At 48.4% G+C, this 18,503-nt stretch overlaps 1 protein-coding gene and 1 long non-coding RNA gene across 2 annotated transcripts in view; one reads left to right on the plus strand and one right to left on the minus strand.

The window, feature by feature from the left end:
• LOC146336178 (uncharacterized) overlaps positions 1-604 on the minus strand; it is a 148,355-nt gene extending 147,751 nt beyond the window's left edge. Inside the window, exon 1 of the long non-coding RNA XR_014785809.1 lies at positions 542-604. This is a non-coding gene — a long non-coding RNA (uncharacterized LOC146336178). The remainder of the gene's footprint in view (positions 1-541) is intronic.
• Positions 143-16,569, plus strand: TBX3 (T-box transcription factor 3). The gene is made up of 7 exons (XM_084820473.1): positions 143-1,159; positions 3,374-3,641; positions 5,579-5,725; positions 8,933-9,009; positions 10,864-11,021; positions 12,862-13,529; positions 14,897-16,569. Exons 1-7 carry the CDS (start codon positions 762-764, stop codon positions 15,338-15,340), a joined length of 2,160 nt encoding a protein of 719 aa, XP_084676599.1. The 5' UTR covers positions 143-761; the 3' UTR covers positions 15,341-16,569.
• Positions 16,570-18,503: the final 1,934 nt, after the last annotated feature.

The following is an 18,503-nucleotide window of genomic DNA, read 5'->3' on the forward strand; positions in this document are numbered from 1 at the left end:
GAAGCCACATTTCGCTACAACTTTTGGCTGCTGCTACTCGAGAGGAGCCTGATTAGAACGAGAGACTGTTCTGATTCATACTTTTGCTTCCCCCTTCCCTCTCTCTGCCCACGCGCGCGCGCACACCCCCCTCCAGCTCAGCAACTTGGCTGTTGAAAATAATAATGATAAAATAAAAACAAAAAAGGCGAGGAGCCTTAAGGAGGAGGGAGGAAACCGAACGAACACCCCCCAAACCCCACATCTACGGCTTTCAACGTCTGCAACAAAAGAAACCAGCCGAGAGAGAAGGTCCCGCCGCCGCCACCACCTACCTACCTGCGAGACTGAATTCGCCACCTTCCCGTCTCTCCTCCATCTCCTTTCCGCAGAAACAGGGGCGAAAGATTAGCGATCCCTTCCATATATATATATATATATATATATATATTCCATTTCCCCCTTTTTAAAAACAAATAAATAAATAAATCGATAGCGAAAGCTTCCACCCGTGGGGTGAGGGGTGGGGAGAAAAGAAGCAGCGCGCGATCATGCCTCCTACCTTGGACTCGGGCGTGTGGACTCTCTGGTGACTGCGTATGTCACGCTCGACACCCCCTGCTCTGGTCGCTCGTCTCCTTTTTCCGCCTTCCTCCTCCCTCCTCCTCCTCCTCCTCCTCCGCTCCTTCCGTGAATCGCTCGACCCGAAGATGAGCTGTTAAAGGGCCGCTCCAGAAATCCGGGACTGTTCAGGCCGCTGGAAGAGGACAGCCGTTTTTCGGATGAACATCTCCATGAGAGAGCCCGTGATTTCTGGGGCAGGCATGGCTTACCACCCGTTCCTACCTCATCGGGCACCGGACTTTGCCATGAGTGCCGTGTTAGGAGGACACCAGCCGCCGTTTTTCCCGGCCCTGGCTTTGCCCCCCAACGGGGCGGCGGCTCTCTCGCTGCCGGGCGCTCTGGCCAAACCGATCATGGATCAATTAGTCGGGGCGGCCGACTCGGGCATCCCTTTCTCCTCCTTGGGACACCAAGCCGCCGCTCACCTCCGGCCTCTGAAGACCCTGGAGCCGGAGGAAGAGGTGGACGACGACCCCAAAGTCCACCTGGAAGCCAAGGAGCTCTGGGAACAGTTCCACAAAAGGGGGACCGAAATGGTGATCACCAAGTCGGGAAGGTAAGAGCGACTGCTGCTGTCCCTCCCAGGCCCCCATTTTCTTCTTCTTCTTCTTCTTCAGCGGATTTCCAAACAGGCCAAAAGTGCCCCTGCGGGGGGGGGGGCGGTGTTTCATATGGAATTGAGGGGGGGAAATTCAGCGAGCTGAAGTTATAAGCTGATGCCCTCTTGCAAGTCCAAGGCAAGTGTGTGCGTGTGTGTGTGTAATATGTGCAAAGCGTGTGTGCGCGCGTGTGTGTGTAATATGTGCAAAGCATGTGTGTGCGTGTGTGTATGTAATATGTGCAAAGCATGTGTGTGTGTGTAATATGTGCAAAGCGTGTGTGTGTGTGTGTATGTAATATGTGCAAAGCGTGTGTGCGTGTGTGTGTATGTAATATGTGCAAAGCGTGTGTGCGTGTGTGTGTATGTAATATGTGCAAAGCGTGTGTGTGTGTGTGTATGTAATATGTGCAAAGCATGTGTGTGTGTTGTGTGCGTATATAGTGCCTAGGATGCATATACAGACACCCAATTGCCATTGTTCTTCAGAGGCCGATGGTTTGCAAGCACACATCAGCTGCTGATAACTTCAGCTTTCCAAATATTTTTCCCTTTTCCATATGAAAAGTAAATATGCGTCTAGGATACACGCACGCACACACCTTTATTGGTGTGAAATGGCTGCAGCGTGCATTACATATGCCTGAGTGTTATCTTACAGATCTCTCTCTCTCTCTCTCTCTCTCTCCCCCCCCCCCCCCCCGGAAATGTTTGAATATAAAATGCAACCGATGAACAGCTCATTCCCTTCACAGAGATGGGTTGTATTGGTATCCAGTGCGAGTCCCGATTGGAGCAGACCCATCGAAATGAATGGGATTTAAGTTAGACTAACATTGCATACCACCCAGCGGTGTCTGTAATCTTCTGCACATTTTTCTAGGGAGTCAGTCCCACTGAAATGAGTGGGTTTACTTCCAAGGAAAACGTGCATGCGTTGAAAATCAAGGCTGCAGGCTACTCAACCCAACCATCGCCACCCCCTGCTTTGCCTCGAATCCTTGCCTGCCCAGAAACAGATCTAGGCTATTTCTTGCCAAGGAAATCTGTTTAGGGATCGCCCTGTTTAACTGCATTCTTAAGCAGAATTGAACACCCCCTCTCCCTCCCCCTAAGGGGGATGGGGTGGAGACACACTTTACTTTCTAATAAACACGTTTAGGATTCAGGTGTTTTAATCCATGATTTCAGATCGCCTCAACAAGATATAGGCCCTTTTAGGAGTCCACACTTTGCGGAACACTATAAAACCTTCGTTATGCTCTTTGCGATGGTAATAATAATAATAATAATAATACGCAGTGTTTGCAAAGGTTTTTGCTCCCCGTAAAAGTTTGCAAGCTTTACTTACAGGGGGAACGTATTTAAGAACTATATGGCAGGGTATATTTTCCCTAAACCACGGGCCTACAATTAGAAATTGAATTATCATTTGTCATTATTTCAACCTAACACACAGTTGTTGTGTGATTTAAAGGTGGGTGGGGGTGTTACGAAAATATACACCTGAGAAACGTTCCTCAGGTTCTGAGACAGTCACATTTGCCATTCATGGCAGGTTATAAATTGCATTTTATTGCATTTATTTATTTTTTAAAAGGTGCACCTGAATGTTCAGCAGTAGTTAGGGGAGACTTTAGATCTGTGGCCAAAGTTTTTCAAGAAGAGCCCAGAGAGCAGTGGCTAATTGCTTTCTCATTTCTTGTGGTAACTACTGAGAAGGATTTCTGGAAGTCAGCAGGTCGATATAACAAAATCACTCATTCTTGCAATTTGGAAATCAACTTAAGGAAGCTTTAGAGAGGGGAGGGGGCGTTTTTCAGTATTTTCCTAAGTCTCATTATTGGTGGACTTTGAATATTACTGAATGCAATACTATGAATCTGCTCTCCCCTATATCTCATCCCCAACACAATGGCCTATATTATTATTATTAGTAGTATTCCACTAAGTCTTTGTCCCCTTTGTGTACAAAGAAACCAAACTGAGAGAATTTGACACTGTTTCGAAGGCGAGAACTTGTGTTTTTGTTTTGTTTTGCGGGGAGAGGGTGGGCTCCTTTGCACAGGAATAAACCGCAGAATCGTACCCTATGACTATTTTCTCTCAAATATATATACACATATTAAAATCTTATCTTTGTTTGTTTGTATTCTGCCTGTCTATCTCCAGGAGAATGTTTCCACCCTTTAAAGTGAGGTGCACGGGGCTGGATAAAAAGGCCAAATACATTTTACTGATGGATATTGTGGCGGCTGATGATTGTAGATATAAATTCCACAATTCCCGGTGGATGGTGGCTGGCAAGGCTGACCCTGAAATGCCAAAGAGAATGTATATCCATCCGGATAGTCCGGCAACAGGCGAACAATGGATGTCTAAAGTCGTGACTTTCCACAAACTTAAACTGACTAATAATATTTCGGACAAACACGGATTTGTAAGTGCTTTCAATTTAATTAATGGGGCTTTCTTTAAATCCCTCCCCCTACACACAAACACACACTTTAAATATATATATTTGAAAATTAGGAAAGGTTTAGATTGAACCTCAAGTATGTTGCAGAGACTGCATGGGGGACGGGTATTCCGGCCAGACTTATATGCTGTGAATGTTGCAAAGGCCCTCAAAACCTTGACGTCCGATTTTTATAAACTCCAGATTTTAACAGGAGAGGTGGTGTTGGAGGAATGATCTCATACCCTGGCACTTAGGGCGACCTGCTAAAATATCATAATTGGTTTCCTTGTGTGGGGAAAACACACATTTATGTGGGGAGTGGGGAGAGAATGGGGGAGGCATTTATAGGTAGCCTTTTCCTAGGCTACAAATCCAATTAGCAATCTTCCAAAAATCAGTGGCTCTTGAAGGGATTCATGTATAAACTGGGAAGAACAAAATTCAATTTAAAATGTGGACAGAGGAGAAAAAAAGAAATAAAGGGGGGGGATCAAGAATGGTCGACCTCCAGTGACCTAGGACCTGATTGAGGAACTTTTCTATGAAGAAATAAAGTTAGAGCTAGATCAAGGGCAGGCAGAAGATAAATGGGGAAGTGGTAGAACTCCAGGTAACTTGCAGTAGATCCAAAAGGTTTCCTAGCTCCCCCTCGTTTAACAATCCCAACGACAACAACAACAAAAAATCCTCCCCTCCCCCCTCCTAAATTAGGCACCCTGAAATCAGGAAAGCGCAGAGGGGTGGAGAGGAGTAGATGTGTAGCACCTTAAAGGTTAAGCCATTTATTCTTTAAAATTGGTCTTTTAAGGTGCCACAAAACTTTTATTTTTCTTCCTTTGTTGTTGTTGTTGCAGCAGACTAAACAGGCCCATCCCTCGGGAAGGACCAGATTTGTTCAGGGAAAAGATTGCTGTGTCTCTAGTTCTGATACAATGGGTGGGGCAACTTCTGGGCCCAGCATGTGCTCAGAGATACCCTTCTTCTGCCATTCTATGGCCACCTCCTTGAGCTACTCTTTCGCGCTGGGCTTCAGGTCGTTGATTGGGGGGGGGGCGGTTCAGGAGGAAAATCGAGTATATAGCCCGCAAGCCTAAAAATCTGTTAGAAAATTGCAAATGGCAGAAAACAATGTGTGTAAATGAGACGCAGGAGGGGTGGGGTGGGGAGAGTAGAAGATGAGGAGTAGAAGGGGTGGCAGGAAATATCCCCTCCCCCTCAAAAAATCTCGGGACTAAGGAGCCCAATGAAGATAAACTGTTTGGATTTCGGCCGATTTCTCACGCGCACAAACACACGCACATACTGTCCTCCAAGCCTCTCTTTTCACTCAGGCCTCCTTGCAGTGTGTGTGTGTGTGTGTGTGTGTCTGTATGTGTTTTACTAGCTCATTTCACAAGCGCCGTCTCGATGAACTGATCGAAAAGTTAACTTTTCCAAGCCAACAGCTCGCCAGTTGAAGTGCCGGAATGAGGTCATTACTCCTGGCGGCAGTTTCCTTGGAAGGAAAAAGGTGCGGGGGAGGCGGGAGATCGACACAGGGAGATCCCTCGTTTTACTGACCGGCCTTTGCTGGTCGTCGCGGGACTTCCTGAAAGGCCTCCGGATTTTCCTGGCCCGGATGGTGCTCGATGCGAAACTCTCTCGCCATCATATCCACCATCGCAACAGGTTTAATGTCGATCTCCGCTGATGGGTGTACGGTGGGTCGTCGTTTTTTCTTCGGGGGCGGGGGTTCTTATAAACGGAAAATATCCCCAAGCCATGGTTTCATAACCGTAGCAGCGACAGCACGGAAGGGGGGGGGGGGAGTTTGGTGTCCCGATCCGATCCAGCTTCCTCTTTGTTGTTTCCATTTCAGCCAGTCTCATGTTGCTTCTGTCTCTCATTCTTTTCCTCCATCCATCCCACCCCGGCAGACCATCTTGAACTCCATGCACAAATACCAGCCTCGGTTCCACATTGTCCGAGCCAACGACATCCTCAAACTGCCTTATAGTACCTTCCGCACTTACGTTTTTCCGGAGACCGAATTCATCGCTGTTACCGCATACCAGAACGATAAGGTAAGGGGATTATGGGCAGTGTATTTAAGGGGGGGGGGATTAGTTGAGCCTCAGATAACGCTTTGATTCGGCGTGACTGGCTTCGAAAAATCCCAACTTTGGGGCCTTGTCTTCTCTTCCCCTCCCCCTTTCCTTTTGTGCTTTCTCCCAAGCCTTAACAAAATAAAGTTAAGGGCGCAATCCTAGGCCGGTTTAGTCCGAAAAACGTCCTACAGCTCCCAGCATATCCCAGCCAGCATGGCTGGATGGGGGATGCTGGGAGCCGTAGGACTTTTATTTTTCCTGTCTAAACATACACAGGATTGCGCCTTGATGTGGGGGGGGGGGGATAGAGGGAGATTTCCTTCAGATAGGGGCTATTCCATCTATCCAGAGAAAGCTCATTAAGAGGCGGCGGGGGGGGGGTTGTATTACTGGGAAGAGGAGGGGGAGATTCGATGTTGCATTTTTGTGTACATATGTATGTAAGTAAGCAGAAGTTATTTCACCCCTTGAAACGACATTGGCAACCCGACCCAACGAAAATCTGTTTCGTATTATCCCCCCCCCACCCCTTTTTTTATATTGCAGTCTTTTTATTAATAGTTTGGGGAGGGGGAGAAAAATATCCTTGTATCGCAGAATCCAATCTAACAGGGGTTCATAGGAAAGACTGAGCCAATCCTGGAGAGAGGGGGGGGGGATTATCATCATCATCATTATATTAAAATACCCCTTCCCCAATTATCATGTTCACTGCTGTGGGTTGGAGACTGCCCACCAAAGTGGTATAACTAGGAGCTTGGCGCATGCTGAATTTATGGTAATGAATTCAAGACGAAGGACCCCAGAGACTCACCCTAGCTTGGCTGATTTTATTTTACTTTCTCGCTGTAAATTAGTCCGATGAAGTCTGGATTGCACACGTCCAGAGCCGTGGTTTGTGTGAACCTTTGGCAACCTTGCAAGGTGGAAACCCCATGTGTACTATACTGTGTGTGTGTGTGTGAGAGAGAGAGAGAGAGAGAGAGGCCGTAATCTTCCTGGCCCAGTTTATTAGACAGTTTAGCTCCGTTGAAATCGATGTGTCTCACGTCTGTGCGAGGGATCGAGGTGGAAATTGGCAGGCAACTTTGCAGGTTTTGGAAGCAGAGGCGGCGGCGGCGTGTGTGTGTGGGGGGGCGCTGATGAGGTCTCTCCCTTTGTGGATCTTCCTTGCTGCACTCTGGGGCTTTGGCGCACTCTTCGGGAAATCAAGGCCTGCTATGAGCCAGACGGGAGAGGAAGGGAAACCTGGCTTGGCCCTACTAGAGTTCTGGAATAATCTCAGGAAGCGTGGTTGTCTTGGCTTCGTGCTGGTCTCCCGGGAGCCTTTTCTCTGGGGGTGTTTGTCCCGTGACAAGGAGAACCCCACTTACCCGATTGCCTTGAAATGGCGTGTAAAAAAGGGGGGCGCCCTAGTCGAACCCAAAGGGCCCCCTCGTGCCCTCACATGGATCTCAAACGATCTCCTTGCAAAAGGTCAGAGAACCCTCATTCCTGCGCTCACCTGGGCGGACCCCTCGGCTCCCTTAAGCGCTTTCGGTGCGAACCGAAGGTGATGAGGGTTGACCCCCCCAGAGGAGGCCTGCGCTGGATCCCCAACAGACAGGTTGGCTCCTGTTCTCCCGATTTCTTTCACCACTTGGAAAACAGATTCCTGCCCAATCCAAACGACTCGGCAGAATAGGGCAACTGAGAAAGAAAGGTAACTCTTTCTATGGAGGAGGAAACCACCAGCACAGCTACCCAGCGCCCCAAATGTGCGCACTGGCTGTCCTCTCTGGAAAAAGAGACAGGCAGCTCCCAATCCTCTGCGGATTCACTCGACTGTAAGTCCCATTCTTTCAGTGGGGCTCCCTCCAAACTGAATGCGCATAGGATTGCAGCCTAAACTGGGAAGGAAGGAAGGAAGGAAGGAAGGAAGGAAAGAAAGAGGGTGATCTGGCTACCCAACAACTCTAATAGAAAAGGTCGGGTTAGATCCAGCCAGAGTTGGGCAGTTTGTTTCAAGGCGCCCTGCTTTCAGAACTGGGAACGTGCTTAACAACGCAAGCCGGTGCTTGTCTTCTCAGAAGTCCCATTGAGTGCAGAGGAACTCCCTCCCGGTTAAGCGTCTCTGGGATTACAGCCTGACTCTCCCTAACCCATCCGGTGATTTCTATGGAACTCGGACGTGCTCGACTGGGTCTAGATTGTGCCCATGCCGACTTGAAAACGAGGCAAAAAAAATAATAAAAATGCCGAGCGCGGATGTTTTCCGGCGTTCTCTTAAAAGCTCGCAACAGGCTGGGAGAGCCAGCAAATGGCCTGTCATGTTTGCACAGGGTATATTCTCAGCTAAACTCTAGCCTTACGCACACACGCACGCACACACACAGGCACGCACACTGTGCAAGGTAATTACATAAAGTATTTTATTATAGCAAGCGGGTGACCACCATTCCTTTGCGGTTTAATTATGGCAGGTAAAGAGTTTAAACTGAAGCATAACTTTAATGGACAGCAGGGCCGCGCGTTCCATTCATTCCTAGGCTGAGGGCCGGAGGGGGGCGGGTAGTGAAGGGAGCGCGTTGTAATTGACTAGCCCCTGCCGAGGAGTAGTGAAATAACTGCACTGCCGCGGAGGGTGCCAGGCACACCCGAGCCTGGAGGACCCTAGGACTTGACCTCCGCCAAGCCGAGCTCCGAAGTGAGTCTTTTGAAGGGGTGTTTCCGTGGGGCTTTCCAGATAAGTCTTCGGGACACAATCCAAACGTAGCCTACTGGAAGGAACCAGATCTACCGCTGCCGCTTTCCTAGCTCTCCTTCCTTGAGGTGTAGAGAGACTTAGGCAGGACAACTACCCTCTGGCTTCTCTCCTGAATTTAGAAGGCCAGGAGATTGGAAATTTGTTTGTTTGTTTGAGTTTTATCCCAGCCTTCTGCAAGGGAGCTCCTTCAGGGTCCCCCCCCACTCCTTTACCCCTTTACAATAACTCTGTGAGGTAGGTCACACGGGGAGATGGGTAGTGGTGGATCAAGGTCGTCCCATGTCCCCCACTCCCGCAATTTGGATTTAAACCTCATTGCTAACCATTACACTAGGCTGCTTTGCTTGAAGTTAGGATGGGCTTCCACAACATTCCCTACTCTTCCTTTTTTCTTTTCTTTTTTTTTTTTTACTTTCTCTTTCTTTCTATTTAAATAGATAACCCAATTAAAAATTGACAACAACCCTTTTGCCAAAGGCTTTCGGGACACAGGGAATGGGAGGCGAGAGAAAAGGTAAGAGTGTGTCCAATTTCCTATATGCTTTGGTCTGGTTTTGCAATGCTCGTCCTGTAAGGCCTGTCCAGAGGTCAGTTACACACACACACACACACACACACACACCCTTTCCCCTTCTAATCCGCTCCTCCAAACACCCAATTGTGGGGTGATGGGGCAGGGAGTAGTGCTACCTGATTGGAAACTGGGATTATTATTATTATTATTATTATTATTATTATTATTATTAAGTTGCAAATGCACAAAGCTGTGTTCAGTGGCATCCAAAGGCGAAATCTCTCCCAAAGACAAGGGCAAAACTTAGGCTATCTTCTTGCAACTGGAGAAAAGAGAAATGTGCACAAAAAAATAGAGGAGTAATTATTCAGCCTGATCTTCTAAGTCATTGCATGAACCTGATAAATGTGGCGGCCTTTAACATGCTGTAGTAAGCAAGAATGGTATGAGTGCAGGAGAAAACAGGCATCTACCGGCTTTTGATACAGCTACCCCGCCCCATCTTTGCATAATACATATACAGGGAGGGAAGTATTTCTTTCATAGGCTACCTTTCCAATGCGACTGTTTCTGTGTTTCGAGCAGAACATTCTTTTCAAGGAAAAAGTAGTAGGTAGGACCCAACCAGCGTTAAGTCCTTTTTAGTCCCCTGTTTTTAAATGGGAAAGATCCAAGTATGAGTTTATCGTCTCCAGTTTAAAGACCTAATGCTTCACTTTGGCTGGGTTGTGCCCAACATTTTATTTAGTTACAGTACAGAAAACTTTTAGGGCGGGGCTGGGGGGAGAGGAATGACACCAGCTAGAGAGTGAGAAGCAATCTAGTCCATAGCAGTAGTAAACTCTAAACTCAGTCTATGAGAGAGACATTTCTCTCTAAAGATGTTCAAGCAACACCAACGATTTCCTAGCAGCCATTAAGGAACCAGATATATCATGCATTTTAAACAGCGAATCGCTTTGGAAATGCTTTCTCTACCCCCTCCCCCAATTAAAAAGTGCCTTCTACACATCATCCAAGACCCAGATTTTTTTTTTAGCTTTTTCCAGACTGTGAGATGATTATCAGCCTCAGTTTCAATTGCTTGATTTGATGCGTCTTCATAGTTTTTGAGTTTTCTAGACCTCATCTCTATGTGAAACTCGGTTGGGTGTGTGTCCTTGAGTATCTCTGATCACAACTCATTCAAGTTCAAAGTTGCTTCCTAAACACTTTTGCTTGAAAAGGGGCTCAACTGATTTCAAAGTATCATCCCATCCCAATTCTAGAAGCGTAACCATGAACCCAATGCCAGACTCAAAAACTGGAACCATCAATAACCCTCATTTCCACTGAACGAAACTATACGGAAGCCTTAAGACCTGGGGTCTCCCCAGCAGTCCTCTTGATCTTTACGGGCCTCTTCTTGAGTAAATGGATTATCAATTGTTCCCCACAGCCGGGATCTTAAGTACACCTACTTGCACATAAACTCTGTGGAGATCCCCCTGGGAACTTTGGTTCCATGTCAGCAGAGTGGCCCAGCCACTGAACCTTAAGGCCTCGATCCTAACTATATGTGAAGCACGATCCCAGGCATGTTTACTTGAAAGTAAGCCCTACTGGGTTTTTGTGCCTCCCCATCTCCATTACATTTAGGTCCAAATGGACCGAATCCATTGGTTTCTGTCAACGGGGTTCACATGCCAGTTGATTCGATTTTTTAGAAGTATTGTGGATGGGAATTCGCTGTGTATGTGTGTGTGTGTGTGAGAGAGAGAGAGAGAGAGAGAGACAGACAGACAGACAGAGAAAATGAGAGAATTTCCCACTCTTCCTGCCCTGCTGGAGTTTTAATCCACCATCTTCCTCCAGAAAACAGCTGACCCTCCAGTCCATGAGAGTTTATGATGAGAGGCAAAAAAAGGAAAACGGGACTTCTGACGAGTCTTCGAGTGAACAGACAGCGTTTAAATGCTTTGCCCAGTCAACGTCCCCTGCTGTGTCTGCTGTGGGCACCTCTAATCTTAAAGGTGAGGTGTTTCACCCCTCTCTCTCCTTTCCGGTACAAGGGGGCTCTCTTCCTTGCCCTTCCTAACTCTCCTTCTGGGTTATTACCTTTCCCATCCTCTTTGAGTCCAAAGGAGTTTGGCTGGGAATCAGCCTCTTACTGGAGGGGAGAAATGTAACCAACCTCCCTCCCTCCCTCCCTCCCCTTCTCCCCACAACCCCAATTTTGAAAACGGATCTGCTTGAAAACTCTCCAGACATTATAATCCCACTTCCCACCCCCTTCCAACTCCTTTCCGCCCTGTATCTATATTTCATATGTGGTTTGAACAAAGTCAGCCAGCACTGACTGAGGCAGGGGAGCAAAGACAGACCACGGGGCAAAAGTTCAAAGCTGCAACCACTCTATTTAATATTCATATTGGAATGTATTATTGGGGGGGGGGATCTTTCCAAACTTGCCTTTTTTCTCCTCCTCAAATCCCACCTGGATGCAAAGGAGAACAGGCAGAACACAGGTAAATCCTGGGTCAAATTAATCTTTCTTTCTTTCTTTCATATTTGGAAGTTAAGCAGCATACAGTGGGGGACCCTATATATGTCTACCCAGAAGTTCACTCCAGTGAGTTCAATGGGACTCACTTTCAGGTAGATGAGGATAGGATTGCAGGCATAAGGGACCTTGACTTAAGGGACCTGCATCCCTGGACTTTGCAGGCTTGTTGGCAGAAGGAATGTATATTTTATTTGACACCCTCAGTTTTTTTAAAGCTTGAACTTTGGGTGTGTGTGTGTGTGTAGCAAATACTGTGTCCAAGGCTAGAGAGAAGCCAGTTCCTAATCTTAACTTTTCTTGCATTGGAGAGCTGTTCCAAGAGCAGAGAGGATAAATAAAACCTGGGATTATGTTCTCCCCTCTGCACTCCAGACTTTCCTCACTTCAACTGCAAGTTTGTCATGGATTAAGGAAATAAGGAAACCTTCAAGACCAGAAATGAGTTTGGTTCACTTACTGGGATAGAGCAGGCAAACTGATGCCCTCCTGATTTTTTGGACTACAACATCCTTCATCCCATGCCAGCTGGGGCTTATGGGAGCGGTAGTCCCACAATCTTTGAGGGTTCTAGGTTGCCTGCCTCTCTACGTTCTAAGGTGGCACACTTGCTGGAATGTTCAATGGGGGGGGGGAATCCCTTCCCACAGGAAATGTGTGGACTAACTCTGAAGTTTCCCCTGCTAGTTTTCTATGTGAAAGGACCCCCCCCACACACACACACACACGTTTTGTACAGCCCAATGCTCAATCAAGTGAACCCTATGTGCGGAATGAAGCCCAACAGCTCAGAGACACAGATCTAACACCTCAGCGTGAACTCGGCTGCAGTCTTTAGCATAGGACAGGGGAGATCCGGGTTCTAGTCCCCACTCGGCCAAGAAGCTCACTGGGTGACTGGGCCGGTCACTAACTCTCAGCTTAATCTGCAAGGATCAAATGGAGAGGAAGAGGGACATGCGAGCCGCCTTGAGTTTCCTGCAAGAGGGGGAAAAGATGCCATATAAATGTAGTACTACTCGTAGTAATAATACCAATAATAATAATAATAATTTAAAAGGTGCGTACGTATTCCAGGTCAAACAGAAGCCCGGTAGGGGTGTGCGCGCGCGCATATTCAGTCGTTCCTCATTCATTTGGCCCCGCAAACGAAGCGAGCTTTAACTCAAAGCGGTGGCTTCTTAAAACCCCACGTTTGCAGAGGGCAAGGGGAACAGTCCAGGTCTACTAGGCGTCCAGTCTGCCTTTCCGCACGCCCCTCTCCCCAATCAGAAATTGCTGCTCAACCGGGTCTTCTCCCCCTCTTCCAGATTTGTGCCCCAGCGATGGAGAAAGCGACTCAGAAAGCAAAGAGGACCCCTCGGAGGCCGGCGACGCTGGCAAAATCACCACCACCACCACCACCACGGCCGCTAACAGCAGCTTCTCGGCGGCTGGAGGGGGAGAGCCGCGGGAGAAGAGCAGCCCCGCGAAGGCGCAGCTTTTCCCTCCGGACTCGGCCAGCAGCAGGAGCAGCGTCTCCAAGCCCCCCGCGGACTCCAGGCACAGCCCGGCCGCCATCTCCTCCAGCACCCGAAGCCTGGGCGGGGAAGAGGTCAAAAGCCCCCCGCGGGACGACTCTCGGGCCAAGGAGCCCTTCGCGCCGCTGACGGTGCAAACGGACAGTGCCGGGCACCTGGCCCAGAGCCATCTGGCCAACCTGACTTTCCCCCACGGCCTGGCGGGCCAGCAGTTCTTCAACCCGCTGGGCAACGGACACCCCTTGCTCCTCCACCCCAGCCAGTTCGCCATGGGCGGCGCCTTCACCAGCATGGCCGGCATGGGCCCTCTGCTGGCCACCGTCTCGGGGGCGTCGGCAGGAGTCACCGGGCTGGATAACACGGTGATGGCCACGGCGGCAGCGCAGGGATTATCCGGAGCTGCGGCGGCGGCGGCTGCTTTGCCCTTCCACCTTCAGCAGCACGTCCTGGCCTCGCAGGTGAGTTATCGGGGAGGGGGCTTCCTCCCCTCGCCTCCCCGAAGCAGGAGCTGAGTGCGTCTTTTCGAGCTTAGGGACTTCCCCTGGGACTGCGGTGTTCTCCCCTTCCCACCCATCTCCCCAAGCGATTCAATGAGGGAGCGCGTTTGTTTCTTTGTCTGTCTGTCCCTGGCTTTTCCATTACAAATATGAGAGAGAACAGGGGGCGCGGGGGAGGGGCGGGGTGATCAGTATTTCGGGACCTGAAGTTGGATTCCCTCTTTGGTTTCCTTGGAGCGGAGGCATAAATCGAAGATCAGTTTGCTTTGATGTCCCATGACACTCCGATTTTCATTCCACCTCATGGCTCAAATAGGTCCTTCCCATAAGCTTAGGTACTAGACCAGGAGTGGGCAACCACTGGCCACATTGTGACTCGACTATTTCTGCTCAGACTTATTAAGCTTCTGCTGGGTGTTGAATTCTCTGTGTGTGTGTGTGTGTGCGTGTGTGTGAAAGAGAGAGAGAGAGAGAGAGAAAGTCCGCAAACTTCCATCAACATCCTTTATCGCGAATCTCTGGGAAACGTGACACAGGGCAGGATAGCTTCCGAAGGCGGCAATACTTCGCGCAGTTACCTGGGAGTCAGTCCCATCCAAGTCAAGGGGGCTTTCTTCTGAATAGACGTGTCTAGGATTGCACAGGCCAGTCACTCTGCCTACACTTAAAAGCTTCGAGTTTGGCTGCCCAGAGTCACGCCAATATTTTCTTTTTCTGGCTCGTGTTTTGGAAGAGACAGAAGCGCGCTCTCCCCGCCCCCCCCCTTCCTCTAGAGGTGTTGACTCCCGCGGTTGGAATGGCAGCGGGTGGTGCTCATCACCTTGAGAGACGAATGATTGAAAAGGGATCTAAATGTAGCCACAGCTTGGCTCGGGGCCCTCGGCTTTCAGGTGCGGGTCCCAGCGCCAGGGAATGGGGGAGGGGGAGGGAGAGAGAGAGAGAGAGAGAGAGAGAGAGACGGGCCTTGGCAGGGAAAGGCGTCTCTGTGGGGAAGCTCTCCGGGCTGGTTCTGCCTTCCACGTGGATCCGGGTGCGCGCGCACTCTCCGGGTCCCCGGCGGAGCGCCTCGCCAAGTGGTTTGCCTGGCGCGCGTCGCCCCCCGACGTATTCTTGCGTAGAATCCAACGGAAGGCCTACTTAGAGGAGACCCACTGGAATGAACTGAACTTAGGCTAGTCATGAGTAAACTTGGCTTCCATTCATTTCAATGGGTCTACTCTAAGTAGGACTTGCGTTGGATTGCGGCCCCTCTTAACCTCGTGCGAACCAAACCAGGCCCCTCTTTCCAGGCAGCTCCGGATGTTCACTGACCACTGCTTCTCTTTCAGGGCTTGGCCATGTCTCCCTTCGGAAGCCTCTTCCCTTACCCGTACACTTACATGGCCGCCGCTGCGGCCGCCTCCACGGCAGCCAGCAGCTCAGTGCACCGACACCCCTTTCTCAGCGCCGTGCGCCCGCGACTGCGTTACAGCCCCTATTCCATCCCGGTGCCCTTACCGGACAGCAGCAGCCTGATCACCGGCTTGCCCTCCATGGTCAGCGGAGCGGAGGGCAAAGCGGGAGCCCTGGCTTCCAGCCCGGCCTCGGGGGCCTTGGACTCCAGCTCGGAACTCAACAGCCGCTCTTCCACTCTCTCCTCCGGCTCGGTGGTCTCGCTGTCCCCCAAACTCTGCTCCGACAAGGAATCCTCCACCAGCGAGCTGCAAAACATCCAACGCTTAGTGAGTGGACTGGAATCCAAACAGGACAGAGCAAGGAGTGGGTCTCCCTAGGGAGTGGGGGGGGGCTTCCCTCACTGTCCTTCCTCTGGGATGGGGATCCCAATCCCACCCCGCCCCGATTTCTGACCACTTGCTAGAACTCACCACTGCCTTTCTCTCCCACCTCTGGCTTGTCTGATCAGCCAAAGCTGTCCTGGGCGTGGGAGAGAAAAAAGGGGGGGGGGTAACTGGACAGGGGGGGCGGTTGGAAGCTGCTATTGCCCAGACTGTGGTGTCCACTGGAGGGGGTAGGGTGGGAGAGAGGATCCTGGAAAGGCGACAAGGTTTTTTCCTGTTGGCTTTCCCCCTTTTCTTTTGTTCCTACCTACCCCTGTATACGCAACAAAGGGAGAAAAACGAGAAGAAGACAGAGAAGTGATCGCATTTTCTTTCTTCTCTCACGGAGAAATGACTTTTTGCATATCAGTTCATTAAAACATCAAAACAACAACGACTGACCGCTGCCCTTGTCAAGCTTTGTTAAGGGAGGGTGTGCCCCGTTTAGACTCGTGTGATGTCTCTCAGCCGCGTTAGGGCTGTTTTGCATGTTCCATTCTAACTCATCTTTTGGAAGGGTTTTTTTATTTTTTAATGCTTGCTTACGATCCAAGGAACACCTTTTTCAACCCTCCTCTCTTTTATTCTCCACTCCTTCCGGTAGCAACAATTCAAAATGTAGTTAGAAGAGGGAGAGGGGGATTTTTTTAAAAGGTCCGTAACTTCCTTGTCCCCCCCCCCATTTCCCCGTTTCTTTTACTGTTTATGCAATAACAAGGTTTATAAACGTAATAAGGTGAAGGAGAAAAAAAGTGGACACTATTGATAAAGTATTTATGTAATTAATGGATAACTTGTAAATAAGTGGTATATGAATACTCGAAATTAAAATTTAATTTATTGATATTGTACATATGTCTGTAAATAAGCACTGCAGCTGTCTCCTTTCTGGTTTTTAAGTCATTTTCATTTCAAAATCAGGATCATTCGAAAAGAATTATAACTTACAAAGGAAGCAAAAATCCATCAGGGAAAAAAGATAGTGTTTACAACTGCAATGTTTTATTCTGGTTCACCGAGGCATCAGGAAAAAAAAAGTGATTTGGGTTGGGTTATTTTTGAGGGGGTGGGGGGAGCAACATGGATAAAAGGGTTGTATGATAGTATTATTGTTGGACTCTCCGTTATTCTAAAGTGCTAACACCATTGGTAGAAATGGTTAAATAAATGTTAATTAAATACCAACACTCTTCTGAAGTGGGTTTGTAAAAAGAAAAACACTGGCTTTTTGCCCAATTTCCACCACCACCCCCAGTATGCCAATACCCCCCCCCCATGAGTTTTTATTACCCTTGTGCTAAATGTTGTCTTTACTTGGAGTAAGCCCATATTTTCAGGACTTCAGAGTCTGGGGGTTGGGGTGAGAGAGCTGGTCCAAAGAAAATATGAAGGCCTTAGTGAGTGTGTGTGTGTGTGTGTGTGCGCGCGTGTGTGTGTGTATAAAACACACAATATATATTTTATTACACACGCACACTATAGTAATTGTTAAAGTGTCCCCTCCCATAATTCTCACCCCCAAGACAGGGGGGAAAGCATTTAAAGATCATTAACATTTCAATATATTTTTTTATTGAAATATCATCCTGCCTCACGTGATATACCTTGAGAAGAACTTCTCCAGGTTTGGTGTGACAAATGCAATTCACAGCGATTTCTTGCAGGGCCAACCTTCTTTCAGAAATGTAAACTTAGTGGAAAGGGGATCTGTAGAGAGGATCCATAAGTAATCCCCTCCCCCATATTTTTGTCTTCTCACTCGGAAGATAATGCTTTCTTCAATAGATGCTTCCTTTATCGGAGATGTTCCTTCTCTACTCAAAAGCCCATTTGAAGGTCTTTTTAAAATGCATTTGAAAGGTGAATTTAGACAGGGGGTGGGTTCCTCAGCTGGATTAGCCCTCTTACTTGGAAGCTAGTTTGACTGAAATGAATACCACGTGGAGTACAAGCCTTTCCACACAGATGTAGATAGTAAGACTGCAATCATATACACCCTTATTTGGGGGGTGGGGAAGAGATAAGCCCCATTTGACACAATGGGACTTACTTCTGAGTAGACCTATATGGGATTGCATTGCACATTCTCAAGTGGAACTTGCTCTCCCCACACCCTTGGCACAGGATGGCAGGTTTCCTTTCCCCACCCGTGAGGGGCGGGGCAGATAGAGGATTGGAAAATAAGTAAGTTTGAATGTAAAGTCATCTATTTGCCTCCTCTGGTTTCATTGTCTTGTCTACACATCTAAAAGGGCTTATACAATAAATGAAAGGAGTGGGGGACACACCTTAAAAATAACTAATAGGGGGCCAGTTGCTAACCAGTGGAGAAATGTATTTATTTATTCATTTATTTATCTAAAAAATCTAGTGGCGAACAAAAATCAACCAAGCTTCAGACTTTATCCGGTATCCTCCTTCAAGTCGCCTGCAATTATGATTTGGGGGGAAAATATTTATAGAATGCCAGACGGCCACCGATGAGAGAGCACAGGGAAAATTCATTATTGAGTAACCGGCCGCCTTCTTCTAAGTTACTCTCGGCAAAGGCTTTGAAGGTCAGATCGTGAATGGACGGGCAGATAAGAGCTTTCAAGACGGTCGCTCTGCAACCACGCTAGGCAGTCAGCAACCCGCCTTGATAAATGGTTGTTTTTAGAACCAGCTCGAAGTCTCCCTCTCTTTCTCTCTCCGCGTCCTCACCGATGCGATTCAACCTGAGCCAGCTGTAAATATTATAAAAGTTCACTTCCCGCCTCTATCCTGTGTTGTATTGCCCTCCCCGCGCCCGTCCCCTCCTCCCTGAATTGTGTCACTTGGAGATAAACACCGGTCGGGCTGGTGAAAGTTGAATATATACAGCAAAATCTCAATTAACAGCCCCTGTCCGAGAGATCTCTTGACGGGTTTTGCGAGCCCTCTTGAGGAGGGGGATTCTGGGAGTTTTGTGTTTTGAGGAAAGGGGATTCTGGGAGTTTTGTGTTTTGAGGAAAGGAGATTCTGGGAGTTTTGTGTTTTTCAGAGTAGTGGCTGAAAACATCTTGTCATTAAAAATAATGATTTAAAAGCAATAAGAGTTTCTATTTGATTGGATTATTGATCCTCTCAAGTTTCAAGG

Source organism: Heloderma suspectum, chromosome 13 (genome assembly GCF_057233095.1).
Source record: "Heloderma suspectum isolate Gila_16-S chromosome 13, 16-S_ref, whole genome shotgun sequence".
Taxonomy (NCBI): domain Eukaryota; kingdom Metazoa; phylum Chordata; class Lepidosauria; order Squamata; family Helodermatidae; genus Heloderma; species Heloderma suspectum.